At 39.8% G+C, this 15,246-nt stretch overlaps 1 protein-coding gene across 1 annotated transcript in view; it reads left to right on the top strand.

Moving 5' to 3' along the window:
- NSD2 (nuclear receptor binding SET domain protein 2) overlaps positions 1 to 15,246 on the top strand; it is a 99,233-nt gene that overhangs the window by 60,966 nt on the left and 23,021 nt on the right. Inside the window, 6 exon segments of the mRNA XM_077477923.1 lie at positions 879 to 1,023; positions 6,073 to 6,150; positions 7,611 to 7,711; positions 10,331 to 10,406; positions 12,765 to 12,886; positions 12,967 to 13,068. Of these exon segments, the coding sequence (XP_077334049.1) occupies positions 879 to 1,023; positions 6,073 to 6,150; positions 7,611 to 7,711; positions 10,331 to 10,406; positions 12,765 to 12,886; positions 12,967 to 13,068 (624 nt within the window).

The raw sequence follows: 15,246 nt of genomic DNA, 5'->3' as shown, positions 1-15,246 counted from the left end.
AGAAGATTGTGGGCAGGTGGCTTTGGAGGGGCAGTTGCAACTGAAATCTGGAGATGAAGGGCTCTGCAAAAAAGGAATTTAGAATTCAAATTTTAGCAACACACACACTGTAGTTAACAGGGACCCAAAACTGAGAGGTTCAAAGTATCTAATACATGTTTCTTTACAAGCACTGGAGCAGCTGCAAGGAATAGAATTAGAGGCAGGAGAGGGGTGGGAAGGAGATCGACTCACACTGACTACAGAACTGACCGGGAGAGGACAGGAAGACAGAGGCATGTAAACTGACTACAGTATCAGATCAGCGGACATGATTGACATTGTTAATTTACAGAGGGAAAGGCAGGGCCAAGTGTTGTACAACATGGAGAGGGACAATTAACATGGCAAAAGCACTGTAATTTTTTGTTTTGGGTTACAATCACTTTAACAGATCAACATGGAGCAAAGAAGTTCCTTGTTGGTGGTTAAATTAACTGTTTAAGCTCCTTTTTAGCTGACCTTGTTGGTTTGCGTGATCTGCTAGGGCAGCCTTTCTCAACCTTTTCGACACAGAGGAAACCTTGAAATAGTTCTCCGGTCTCGGGGAACCCCTGCTAAAAATGAGAAATCTACAACTCATGATACATCAGTGTGATTGTCAGTGAAAAGAATTACCTCCCTTACACATAGCTAAAAAGATCAATGGTGTCAGTGGGAACTTATCTGAGAGGCAGAAATTGCCCAATGCTGAAGGAACCCCATGCCTCCTTTTGGAGGAACCCTGGTTGAGAATCGCTGCACTAGGGGTTTACTTTATATTATGGAAAGAGTGCCGTACATATGGATACAGTTTTAACACTTGCCTGAATCTGAGAGATCTTCCATTGTTTTCCTAGGTGATCAGTGAACACACAGATGCTTCCAGTGAAGAGATTGAAGAATTGCTCGAGTCACAGTGGAACCTGCTCAGTGATAAACAAAAAGCTCGCTATAATACAAAGTTTGCCATTCTCACCTCTCCTAAATCTGAAGAAGACTCTGGTAAACATCATAGCCACAATGTACTCTAGGGCATTTTAATATCACTTGTGGTTTTAAAGGGGAAATTACCCCTTTGTTTTTTGTTTTTTTTTTTCTTCTTAATTATGTTAACCAGTTAACCCATATTTATACACTTATTAGCCCAGTCTGTGATTACTGTGGGTCCGCTCCCTTTTTTTATCCTTAACCAGGTGAAGAATAGGTTTCTATTAACAAAGCCATTCTGGAAAGACTTTCTTTTTTCTCCCCCCTACCCCTATGTTTACTCTGCTTTTACCTCAACGTGCATTAAGCTGAGCTTACCAGACTGGGTGTAGAGCAGTCCATAATCACAGCTGGTAACCTTTCTCAGATGGCACGACAATGCAGCGAGTAACATGCTCAAGTTAGGAATATTGAGGCATAGGCTGCATAGAACTCCTCAAGCCCCTTTTGTGATGTTTTGTTATACACTAAAGTGGAACTCCAGGCAGATAAACAAAAAACACTATAGTGCAGCCATACATTTAGGCTCCACTCATATTAGCGCATCTCCAAAGTCACATGATTTCCACTGAGACTTTGGAGCTACTTTTGTGGTGACTTTGATCCGACTTTATATTCTCCGGACTAAAGTAGCCTGGGCACCTTTCAAAGTTACTGAGACTTTAAGCTGCACCGGTTTTGAACGGGTGCTATTGAAAATAGGCTGTGACTCTACATACGACTGATGTCCACAATCACAAGTAGCACAAGTGTGAATGGAGTCCTGAAGTGGAACTTTGGGGTTGTAACATGCAAAAACTGATGTTTTACATGCTGCATCATATATGGATTTTTTTTTTTTTTTTTTTTTTTTTTTAGTCCGTAGTTCCACTTTAAAAAATCAGAGTATATTTTCATATAATGTAAGTATAACTAAAAATGTAATATAAAGTGTACATTGGGAATCCCATTACGTTTTTGCTTCTGAAAACTGGCCTCGCTATTGCATGGGCCATTTCAATGCCCCAAATAACTTGTGTTGTGCAGTTAAAATCTGGAAATTTACCATGCATCCAAAACTTACAGGTTTGTTTACTACAAGAAGTTTTGATCTATAACCTTTGATTACATTTGTACAAATTCTCACCTAAAATGTTTATATTTCACATGCCTAAACACCATTTCTTTGTGAAATGGATATTTTAAAGCGGTATTGCATATGCATCCATAAGACTCCTAGAGCCACGGCCAGAGTGGCTGTAAAGGCTTAAGCATTTTTAGTTTTTTTTTTTGTTTGTTTTTTTTTCTTAAAATAAATTGCGTGCTGCTCTCTCAGCCAATGAGTAGAGGGCAAGGCTCTCGTGCACATCACTTGATTGAGCGGGGGAAGGAGAGCTGTGCGCAGAGCAGCACGCAGAAAGTTGTTTTTTTTTTATTTTATTTTTTTTTTTTTTAAACAAAATCTTAACCAACCACTTTATTTAAAGCTCATAATGCTCACAAATCCATATGTAATCTCTACTGGACTGCCTATGGATTGGGTCATTCATAAACCGTCCAGACCCCCCCCCCCCCCTTTTTTTTTTTTTTTTTTTTTTTTTTTTTTTTGTGTGTTAAATGTTAAGAAAAAAATGCCCATCGCTTTCCACATAAAAATGACATGTAAATATGCTGTCAAACTTATAAATAAGAGCATGGTAATAGTTCAAAAATGTAATATTTGGTGCTTGGGTTTAATGTGTGGAAAAATCTTAATGGCACTGGAGCTCAAGCACGGGCATGCCAACAATGGGACCCACTTGGGTTGCATGACATAGCTGGGTGCTAGAAAGGGGTCTTTAGATGGTGTTACAGAATGAAGACGACAAGGAATGATCATCTTAGTGGGGTCAGCTAAACAGATTGGCAGGTACTGCAGGAGGCTATACAGGTTACATAAAAGCATGTTTAGCATGGTAGATGAGATTCTAATGAGGTGCAGGATTTTGAAATTGGAGTAGCAGCTCAAGAAGTATCCTTTAAGCTCCAAACCCTTATACTAGGACTCCTAAGAGCACTTTCCATGAAAAATAATTTACCCTGTGATAGTCCAGCAGCCTTTACAAACCTAAACAATATAAAGTGGAGTAAAGTGTAAAGATAAATTAACTAAAAACCAGCAATGACAAACCATGTGCTATAATCATAGCACACAGAGATGAAAACAAAATCGCCACGCTTAACAAAATAAAAAAACAAAATTCTATATAGTGAGGATAATTGCGTAATAAAATATAATTATGTAGAATGAGGTGAAAAAAATTGAACAGTAAATATAACAAAGTATGTTTGATAAAGTTCTTAAAAAATAATAAATGAAAGTTCCAGAGGTAAATGGGACTCCATTAAGATGTTTGAATCCTAGGAGTTCCACTACCAAGAAGCATACAGATCCTCCTGTGAAAATCACTCCTCTAAGTTAAAACTCTCACTGAATGGTGTGAACCTCCTATCGCTAGCGAGGTCACATGTGTATGCAGATATAACCCTCTGTGGGGTAAGGGGATCCACCACACCTCTGGACCTAGCCGAGATTCCGGGAGATTGGGCCATCGTCTGGGAGTCTTGATCCGCCAAATGCCACGGTGTGTCCTGTCCCTTTGACGTCACTTTCCAGCTTCTGCGTTTCATGCGCCCTTCCGCTGACGTTACTTCCAGGTCCAGCGCTGGTTACCACAGTGCGGCTGCCTTTCCTGGTCTTCTCCCTCTGCTGGATGGATTGGGATCCCTGTCATCCAGCTGTAGACTGGATCATCCCAGGGAAAAATCACTGCTGGATTTTTGGACATATCTAAGGATGAGCCTTATGTCAATGCTCCATGGCATTTGGTGAATCGAGACTTCCAGACGTGAGTTGGAGATCTTGGATGATTCTCCACGATTCTCAGATAGGTTCAGAGGCGTGGTGGACCACCTTACCCCAAAGAGGTTTATAGCTGCATGCACATGTGACCTCCCTAGTGATGGGAGGTCCACATCATCCGATGAGAGTAATTGTCACTGAAGGATCTGTATGCTTCTTGGTTGTGAAACTCCTAGGATTCAATCATCTTACTGGATTCCTCCTTCTATTCTCCTCAGGAACTTTCAATTTTGTTTTTGTTTTTTTTAGGAATTCAATATACTTTTTTATATTTACAGTTTTTTTCACCTCAATCTACATACTTATATTAATATTACCCAATTGATTATTATTCCCCCTATATAGGATTTTTAGTTTCATTTGATTAAGTGTGGCTATTTTTTTTATTTTTTATTTTTTTAACTTTACAAAGCTCACTCTAAGAAGCTTATTAAGGCTCAATGCACCCCATGCTATACTTGGTTGCAATTACACAGACCAGCTATATATTGAACAGAAAATACCTGGACCAGCGTGAATGAGTTTAGGACTGATTGACCTGTAGCATTCTCAGCCCTTTGCTGCCTACTACTAGTGTGTACTTGGAATATGGAGAGAGGCAGTCTATGACATGCTTGATTGCCAAGAATATACCGTGTACCAGGCTCCGGGTCATGCTACTGATTACTACTGGCATGCTGTTCTAATTTGACACTTTGCTCACTTATAGTTCATCTGTGGATGGTGTCTATCCACACGTGAGTTCAGTAAACCTATACAATATATAGTGTGGAGTAATCCATAACAAACGGCTAAAAAAATAAAATCGTTCCGGGGTACAAAGAACAAAGATGGCAGCTGGACCTTACCTTTAGGTACTGAATGGATACATTTTGGGAAGCTCTATTTCTATAAAGGCTGCAGAAACCGTAGTTCCCCGGGTTAGCTGTCACTTATGGAAATCGGCACAGCCTTGCAGGACTCAAACCACCCAGCGGCATCTTTCATTCAGCTTTGTGTGTGAACTACAAGCCCTGACATTCTTTGTGGCTGTCGGCCTGTAGCTCTCAATGAACTACCATGGTGCTTTTCATTGATTCTTCCTGTCAGTATATCTGCTTGTATGGGATTTACGTGCATACAGATTGTGACAGATCTGAAGAAGACCTGCATGTCACCAGTGAGCTGCTGATCACTGGTGCAATGCTTTACAGGCATTTTATTTTTTTAATGTGAACTTGTCCTTTTTAAAGGTGGCTGATTCTAATGGGGGGGGGGGGGGGGTTTGTCCAAGGTTTTGGATTGAAAACCCAGGAAAAAAAACGCAACTCCCCGAACAAAATGAACTATATTTTGATAGCTATGGCTGTTGACCTAATGAGTATTTTAAGTGTTTTTTAGGATTCTTGCTTGGAGTTCCAGTTTAGTGTCTCTTCAGATCATTTTGTAGGGAAGGGGTATTGTGGCTCATTTAGAAAACTTCCAGTCCAGGCCTGGTTCCCCTCAAAATAGATTTTTTTTTAATGGCAATGTATTGTTAAACAGAAAATCTATTTCCGAGACCTAAAGCAAATACAATTGCCTGAGTTTGGAACTGCATGCAAGATGTTGATTTACCTTGTGAAGCTGTGCAGATCCAGATTCAGTTTCTCTGAACTGAGCCAGTAAGTGGTTTATGAACTGGCTTTTTATTTTAGAACCTTTTTGCACTTTTTTTTTTTTTTTTTCTTATGACCTATCCCAACAGCTTTGTTATCAACCTAATTTTTACAGTGTAAATATTAAAGCATTCAGGTCCACAGCCACTGTTGAGAATTTCAGTCCCTATAGAAGGTTTTTGTTTTTCTCCCAGTATTCCAGGCTATTGTAAATAAAAAGTTAAAATAATAAAAAAAAGTTGCTCATCTGCTAAAAACAAAAATCATTATTTGGATTCTACTCAGCTTTGCCAAGCAAATCCTGAAAGCATCGGGGAGCTGCAGACCGATTTTTTTTTTTTTTTTTTTTTTTTTTTCTGTATCACACATGATCTTCAGTGGCCATGTTTTGTGTACGGTACTGCAAACTCTGATCATCGGCTCTCCCTTCATTGGCACAGCGACAATCCTGTGTATAAGAATTTATTGTGGAATAATTGGCTACCGATTTTTTGAATGGGAAACCGTGAATAAAACAACAAAACCAACCCTTCTGTATCCCTCAAGGTTCAACTCCAAAGGACGCAGGGGTAATCAAGAGGAACATAATTCAAGAGTCGCCAAAGAGGAGATCAAGATCAAGAAGTAAATGAAATTCCTGTTGTCCACTTTTTTTTTTTTTTTTTTTTTTTTTTTTTTTTTATATTTGGTACAGAATAAGTTCATGTAAAAGAAACCTCCTTTGTGGGAATAATGGCTTCTTCAATACATATAGGTGTAGTGGTGATGATTTTTTTTATTTTTTTTTCTGGGAAGACGAAGTACTGCATGTAATGTTAATCAAGGATCTCATGTGTTCAGTTCCATGTGCTTTTGTTGTGCAGCCTTTAGATCAGATTCTTTCCTGCCAGTTAAAGCTAGACTTGTTAGCTTGTCTCTAGTACTGTTAATTGTTGAACACCCTTTTAGCTTGTAATTCTAACAGTGCAGACCTCTAATACATGTGATTACAAGAAGACACATGCTCGTAATCCCAAGCATCATACCTCATTAGTTTCTCAAGAAGAGAACTTCATTTCAACGACAACTTTTGTAAATACTTTTTTGTTTTTACAGCGTCCACTCAGAACTGTTAAATTTTGGGTGGATGTTGCTTTAAGTCACCAGGTGTCTCCTAATGTTTCTGCAGGAGATTGGTGTCTCTGGAGTTCCCTCTTGGTGTCTCTGGAGTTCCCGATGCTAAACTCTTGCTACGATTTTCTTGCCCACCCTTACACTTGGGTGGGGAACAAAGCGTTCCGCCATGTCGGTGTGTGTGATTTTCTCATGGCAGTATCCATCCAAAGCAAAGGTCTGTGTGGGCCAAATTTTTTAAAATGTGCAGTCCTGTTGTAATTGCAAGAAAAGCACAGTGGTTACCAGGACATTTACAGTCTTATGTACAGGCAAATCCATCCAGACTGCATCATTTCAACGTAATAAACTATCCATTTCATTTGTTTTGTACATGGCGTTAAAACAGTGGTGTTGCACGGTGTTTGGGTGGGGAGGGGGGACAAAGTGACACAAGCAGAGGTACCAACCTCAAGTGTCTTCGCGCAGTCACATTCACCTGAATTATAGTAATACAAGAAGGAAAAATGTGATTCATTGTACGCTGTGCATCATATATTTACAAATGTTATGTTTTCATAAAGTTAATGGTTAATATGAGCCAGCAATAAATAAAAGAATTGACCTTTTACTCTGTGTTGGTAAAGTGCTTGTCTATGCATGCTATACAAAGCAGTTTTTATTTATTTATTTATTTATTTATTTATTTATTTTTTAAATGCATCATATAAAGCACAGTAACCAGTAGCAGCCAGTAAATAAAACTAAATATGTCACTTTGTGGATGGCAGGAACCAATGAAGGCAAACATCCAGCTATTATTATTCAATAGATTCCAGTTTGCAGTCATATCCTCTCCACTAATGGTTTGCCAATAGTGTGTTATGGAAGAGAAGGGTGTGGGATGTATGGTTTAGATGTTAACCCCAATTAGGGTAGCAACAATATTCCTGGGTCTTTTCACACACGTTTCACACCCTCCCCCCCTAAAGGTAGATTGCATGGAAATACAGGAAACCACACAAAGATGGACAGCAAGCTTACCAACGATGAAGAAGGCCCCAGGAAGAGGCTCAGGACCCACAGTCAGAAGGTAAAGAAATCCATGTTTGCTTCATTATCTGCTATACTAACATCGTAGCCAAGGCCAGCTCTAACTCTTCCTGCCAGCCTGTGCACAGATTTCATTGTGGTCAGTTTCCCCTTCTGGAAAAAAAAAATGCATAAGTTTGCAGTGTAGACAGATTGTATTTCTTTGCAGGGAAGGCCCACATTGTATACACTCTTTGAAGTAAATGCTTCAAAATATGCTTCTTGTCGTCTTTGTCACTTAAAGTTTCTAGTCTCATTCCTGCTTTACTTTTAGAAGTATTGGGTGGAGAATAAAAAACAATCTGACTGGAAAAGGACACCTCTTTTCCCTATTGAAGTGCTTTATGCATTTAAAGATAGATACACACTGGCTAAATGTCACCCGGTTTCTGTTGAACCGGACAATATTTGCCCAGTGTGTACAGCAACCTGTCCAACAGAAGTTGGCCTAACATCTGGCTTCTGTTGAACGAGCATATTGGAAAGCTGGCATCTGATCAGGATGTCTGGCAGCTAATTGGTGTGCTCTGGGGGGAGATCACAGTACTAACCTCACAGCTTGTACAGTTAGCTTCTCCTGAGATACTCAGGGTTTTTTTTTTTTTTTTGGTTGTTTGTTTGTTTTTACGTTTAGCAATTCGCTGGGTTGAAGGGAAAAAAAAAAGCGTGTACCAGCCTTAAGACACTATGGTGTTGATTTTACTAAAACTGGAGAGTTTAAGATCATGTGCAGCTCTGCATGGTAGCCAATCTGCTTCTAGCTTCAGCTTGTTCAGTTTAACATAACTGAAAAAAGACCCGCCGCTCCAGGTGAGGAAATGAAGCCTAGTAAAAACTGCACATGGGTGCCCACTGTGTACAATGATGAATTAATGAAGTAATGGGTGCATACCATGGCTAGTTCCGAAATCCTTTTATGGAACACTACAGAGCATCAACAGACTGCATTGTAGATGTGTTTCACACAATGCAAATGTGCTTAATCAAGTGGGTGTTGGTGCCCTGTAGTGTCCCTTAGTAAGACTTTGGAGCTAGCCATTGCGTGCAGCCATTTCTCCATTGTTCAGTTTAATCTTTGCCAATAAAACCTGGAAGCTGATTGGTTTCTATGCAGAGTTGCACCAGATTTTGTACTCTCCAGTTCTATTAAATCAACCCCAATGAACTGCTTGTAAATGAAGAACAGTCTTCAAGGTTACTACAAGCAGTGTGGTGTATTATCCGATGTACAGTGTCTTCTGTATGAAACATGTTCTAAAGTCAAAAATGACAGTCAGTATTCCCTCATAAATGAACTCTAAACAGCCAGTACATATTTCCGCTTCTCTGCAGCAGCGTTGTCAAGATTGGGCATTCATCCATGGGAACATAAATATTATATTTATAGATATCTATATATCTCATATTTGGTCTTTTTTGATTTGTGTTGACTAAAGGCACCAGCATTTCTTCCTTGCACCTCTGCATTGCAAAACAACTACATCTATAATAGTTTTTTCTATGAGCAACACAGCACTTCCATAACTGATTTCCCCCCTCCAAACATTTTATTCTTGGTGGCAGTAGTGACTGAGCAAGAGCTGCTCTGTTTCTGGCCTCATGTATTTAATAATTGGACTTTGAAACCCTACCCTTCCATAATTCCTAGAAAGCACGAGTGCTGCATTCCATTGATTGATTTCGACACACATCACAAATTGAGATTCAATGACATCATGTAAGAGCTTTCCTAATTCGCATCAAGATTATTTGTATTAAAACTTTAAACCTAAAGCTATATGGTGAGTATTGAACAAAGCAGTGAGTCTACGGGCTCCGTGTCACAACCATGTTATGGAGTTATGAATCGATACTCAGTTTCAGATGGAAAATATATGCATCGTTTTTGTCCAGTGTGATGAAGGAAGTGCAGCAGCAGCGATATGTCATCTCCTGTACATGTGACCAGCATTGCAGCTATTCTACCATGCATAAGGGAATCTCTGCCAATAATCTGCCTGCTATACAAGGGTATTTGAACCGATCTACTGCCTCGCACACATTCCTTCTGTGTTTAGTGAGGTCAGAATATTAAAGCCGAATAAAACATCTCAATTCCTAATGAGGTGCCTTCCTTGTTACTATTCCAAAGCCTATACAGCGCTTAACTGGTTCATTAGGGACAACAAAATTGTCATGATTCAGTTTGAAGGCATCTCTCATTGGTTTTTAAGTCCCAAACACCCCCCCCCCTCCTTTTTTCCTTTCCCCACGTTCATCCATCTAAATCACCCTGCAGACGTGCAGCGTCATAGCACTTCCTGCTTTAGATGGCATGCACTTCTTTTGGAAGTGTTCAGCTTTTCAAGTCTTCCACTAGATGGCAGCCAAGGATTTGTTTTTGTAAATGTCGAAGGCGATTTTGTCTGAATTTATTTATATGTTTTTATTTTTTAATATCAAGCTTTCGTTAAATACGAGAGTGTGGCACGCAAATAATATATAAAGATTTTTTTTAACCACACCATTTTTGTTAATTGTCAGTTACCAGCATTTTTGTTTTTGTTTGCATACACTTAGTGATCATTAGCAGCATGTTATCATTCTCTGCGTCATTTTGTTTTCTTTTCCCCCTCTTTAGCAAGTGGAAAGCAGTAATGAGAAGTCTTCAAAATCATGTAGAGGCAGAGAACGTGCCCCTGTAAAGGCCCAGCCAGGTAATATAATTGCTCATGCTATGCACCGAATGTAGAACGTGCCAAGCTGAAGTGGAATTCTGTTACTTGTTTATCTGCATTTTGTTTGGCTGGCCTTGTGTGTGTGTGTGTAGAGGTAGGATTTGGTATTTGGTTGTTTTAATAGGGAAAAAAAAAATTCTATTTAGTGAACAGGAGTTATTAAAATCTGCCCCCATCAGTGCTGCATTGCCTACATAAAAAAAAAATGCTTGAATACATTTTAATCTGCTCCAGGGGGCAGTTGCGTGATTCAGCAGCTGCAGCTCTCCTGTGTAAAGGAGTGCTTGAGACCGGTTGTGATTTTTCCCAAAGCCGTGACGTCACCCACCGGCTACCTTTGCCCATCCATTGTCAGCGTTCCTTAATCTCTCCTCCCACAGCTACTTTCTGACCTAGGGGAAAGATCACGCAATGCCTTATTTCTTTGGAAAGAAAACATTAAACTTTTTTTTTTTTTTTTTTTTTTTTTTTTTGTGCATCAAGATTTTATTATTTCTATTCCCTTTTTTTACTGTTTTTGTTTTTTTTCTACCATTCATTCTTATGTATGTAGAAGTGTCTTTTGGGTAAATTTGACCTCTATAATCAGTGCATAATTTTGTCCCTATCTGTAACATCAGCTGTTTTGCATTGCAATTAAAGCAGAGCTCAAGTCAAAACTTTTGGTCTGTTTAAATGGCTGGTTAGGCATCCTGTGATGGGAAGTGAGTAAATCTCTCCAGCTTTAATCCCAGATAGCAATAGAAACCTGACTGAAATCCTAACATTTGTTTGCTCGGAAAACATTTTCTGAAAAGTTTTTGTTGGTGGGATCACAGCAGTAAAACTACAAAAGTTGAAATACTTCCTGTTATCCAAAACAAAGAAATCTGGAGATTTAAGTTGCCGGTTCACACTGGAAATAAATGCCATAGAAGTAAATGATAGCCATCTTAATGCACACTACTGAAGTCTCTCCGACTTCAGAAAAGGTTCCTGTACTACTTCAAGGCGACTTGTACCCATAGATCTCATTGGACATCGCCTCCAAGTCTGATCTCTGTCTATTGAAGTGACTTTACAAGAAAAATAATTTTTCCGGGTGCCCTCCCTGTTTATCCAGGCAACCCTCTCCCTCCCACAGAGCTGTTTATTCTGTGATTGGCCACAGCCAAAGTGGCCTGTTCTGGAGGCGACTTTAAGTCTTGTAAGTTGCTCAAAGTCGTGCTGAAGTCAGCTCCAAATCACCTTGCAAAATCGCGCTGTAAGTTGGGTTGCCCCATGTGTAAATCGGCACTTAATCATCTTGTATGCATGTAATCCAATTTAGTTATATCATTATTAGGAGTAGAACTTTCAAGCTGTATGTTATTACACTTTGCACATCATCTGTGCTCTTCTCTGTTTTTTTATTTTTATTTTATTTTTTTATTTTTTTGTTTTTGTTTTTTAAAGCAACATTTTTGGGGTTTATTTACTAAAGCTCCAAGCACACCAGCTTTTATTTTTTTTTAGCTCGTAGAAGCTGTTGGTTTTTTATTTTGTGTTTGTTTTTTTGTTTTTTGTTTTTTTTCCCCCCCCTCTCTCTCCTGTTGCTAGAAACTAAATGGTGGTGTTCTATCCATGCACACTACTTTAGGGTATTTTTCAGCGTCTGGAAGCAGAAAAAATGTTTTTATCGTTTCTTGGCGCATTTCCAGCAGAGACACTCCTAAATGCAACTAATAGCGTTTTTTGTTTTTGGAACTGCAAAAAAACGCTCACGAAACGCTGCTACGATAAGCTATTACCAGCATTTTTTTTTTAGCTTAAAAAAGATGGTGTGCATGGCGCCTTAAACTGGATAGTGCATTGTAGCCAATCAACTTTTAACTTCAACTTGTTCAGTTAAGCACTGATTGGTTTCTATACAGCGCAGCTCCAGATTTTGCACTCTTCAGTTTTATGCAAAAATTTTCAAAGTAATTGCCTGACATAGAATAGGTATTACCCTTCCTTGCTGGTATGTATCGCACATCTCTCCATGAAAGCACTGCAGCCTCTGTCATTATCTTCAGCATACAACTATTTCAGATGCCTGTGGCCCCATTCTCTGGTCTCTATGTCATACGAGCACAGAGCAGTGTGATGTTCTATTTAGGAAAATTTACCTTGAGACACAGGCATCACAATCTTTGAAGTTCCAAATGCTGAATGCTCTGATAGAGGTTGCAGCTCTTAAATTGGAGACTAGATTTGGTCCACCAGAAAGAAAATACCTCTTCCATATGGGGGAACTGCTTTGGGGTATTTGTTAGGCTGATGACCATGTTTTAATAAATATCTGAGGTTAGAAATGTAACAGTATTTATTTTGCAGCAGCTAGCAACCTATCCGATGCTTGTAAACCGTTGAAAAAGAGGAATCGCAATTCCGATTTGGGCTCAGTGACACGTGGTGCCCGTAAGATCCTGTCTCCCTTGTCTCTGGCAGATAATGAGGTACATAGTATATACAAGCTGCGTTCTGATAAAGAGCTAGCTAACATATTGGATTGTTAAAGAACACACTCTCATTGTAGGTGTCTGACGAGAGGTCTGAATCCCAATCGGAGAGCGCAGATGAGTCGGTCTTGTCAAAAAAGTCTGAAAAAGGAAGTTCAAAGAAGGAGCCTGTCTGTCAGGTAACTACACCACCCTACAACACACACTATGTGATTGCTTAGACCTGACGTACGAGGAAACACAATGCTATGAACTGCTTTATTAGCATTGAAAGAGTAAAATTACAATCTTCTTGCCTTTGTCAGACATTTCATGTAGTAAAATTGTTCTCTGTCTGATGAAGTAGCACATGCATTATTTAAACGGGGCTTTCTGTGTTTTTAATAGGATGCTATCACTGCTTGTTACTACTTTGTAACTTAGGAACTTATCAGGATCCTGTACCTCCTGTCCTGTAGTCTAAGCAAAATTACAGTGGTACTTCAAACAGATACAATTTTATATCTTGAAGGATAAGTTCACTTTTCTTAAAAATAGACATTTTGTTTGCAGGTAAAAACAATGTGCATTTAATTTTTTTTTCCCCCAGGAACCTGGAAAGAATTGCACCAGAGATCAGCGAATCGATGATGCCATGCAGGTCTCCTGCAGACTGTCAGTGTGAGCTGTCTGCCTGTACATCATACGGCCAATCAGTTTTACACGAACAGGAAGACTCCATGAACAACCAGAGTGCTCAAGAGCGCTGTGGTAGTTTGAGAATTACAAGCTGACAGCCACAAAGGATGTTGAGACTTGTAGTTCATTTATACACAAAACTGTGCGAATGAATGATGTGGGCAGCACCCCGCATGGCCGCACTTTTTTTCAAAACGTGATTGCTAGTAAAGGGAAACTTCTCTCCGTGCTGCTGGCACAGAGGGGGAGAAAGGTGGCGGCTGCAGCAGTAGGGATATGTTAAATGTTCCACGCTAAAAAATAAAATAAAATGGGTGTAATGTGTTGTCTAAAGTGAAATTATCCTTTAATCGTACAGAACGTGGGAAATTGCTCTTGGGTTATATAGGCCGTACTTTCAGGTAATTGGATGAACCTCTTCTCTTCCAAGAGCTTAAAATAAAAAAAATCTAGTTATCTTCAAATTCACTGCCTTCTAGTGCCACAAATAGAAGCAGTGTATCAGGATCGGCACATCCTTGGTAAACCTTGGAAGCCGTGCCCAGACTACACAATGTGGGCATGGCCTGTAATGTTTCAGGCACTGGATCCTGCATTTGTGCTCACCTTGGCGTAAGTACAGGGTCGTGGTCCATCCCTATGGAACTCGCTCCCTGAAGACCCCTTCGGGAGTCAGCCCCACAAGAACAGGAAAGTCTGGGCTTCATATACAGTGCAGCGACGTGGAAGGTAAGACTGTCACCTTGTAAACGCCTGAATGTTACTGTTAGCGACCACAGCGATATTTGAATTCTATTCACCACTGTGTACACTTTCAAATTTGGCTCTAGGCCACTCCGAACATAGTCTGGGATGGATGACCAGATTGCTGCGTTCTCCTTTGGAAAGGGGCTTACGTTTTATTCTGCACTATACTCTATGCATACCCCACAAGGACATAACCTCACATGTAATTATGGCAAGGAGTCATTGCAAAATTGCAGGCAAACATTCACACAGCTGAAGACCTGTACAACACTGTCTGAGTGGTGATGCATCCCTTGCACAGGAGCAGGAACATTCTCTTAACATTGGTCTCTGCAATCGATTCTAGCGCTATTTCAGGAACACATCAAGGGGCCTTTTGACATAAGGAGACCTTTCTGCATTTATGTTCAATTCCTCTGACGAATGAAAGCCTTGACGCAACTGTCTTTGCCCAGAGCTCAACAACTCCATGTCTATTTCCCTGTTCCCATTTCTTTGTCTGAGTCGGATCCTGATATGCCTGGCCTAGATTAGGCATGCACAGATTGGAATAAAGATTACACGCAGGAAGTATTGAAGGAATCTGAAGATTTTCCCCAGATTGATACTAAACGGAACATGTAGCTTTACACAGCGTGCTTGCTAATGTGAAAAAGCTCACTGCCATCTGCAGAAGCCTTGGCATTGTACAGCTTCATTCTGTCTCACCATGCCACTTTGTTTACCACGAGACCTGCAATATCTTTTAAAAATCTTTTCCTGTTCAGGAACAGAGATTGGGTGATTATGACAATTTGGATTACTCCAGACAGAATTTTCACTCCCAGCCCCAAATCTTTACCGAACCCTACCCATTTCATTCCTCCCAATACTAGTTTGAGAATGACCTTGAATAATAAACAACTTGGTTAAAAAGTGGGCTGCCCTTGCTG

Source organism: Lithobates pipiens, unplaced genomic scaffold (assembly GCF_037356315.1).
Source record: "Lithobates pipiens isolate NorthernLeopardFrog02 unplaced genomic scaffold, aLitPip1_a1.2 Scaffold_13, whole genome shotgun sequence".
NCBI lineage: Eukaryota > Metazoa > Chordata > Amphibia > Anura > Ranidae > Lithobates > Lithobates pipiens.
This window is presented reverse-complemented; position numbering and strand designations above follow the sequence as displayed.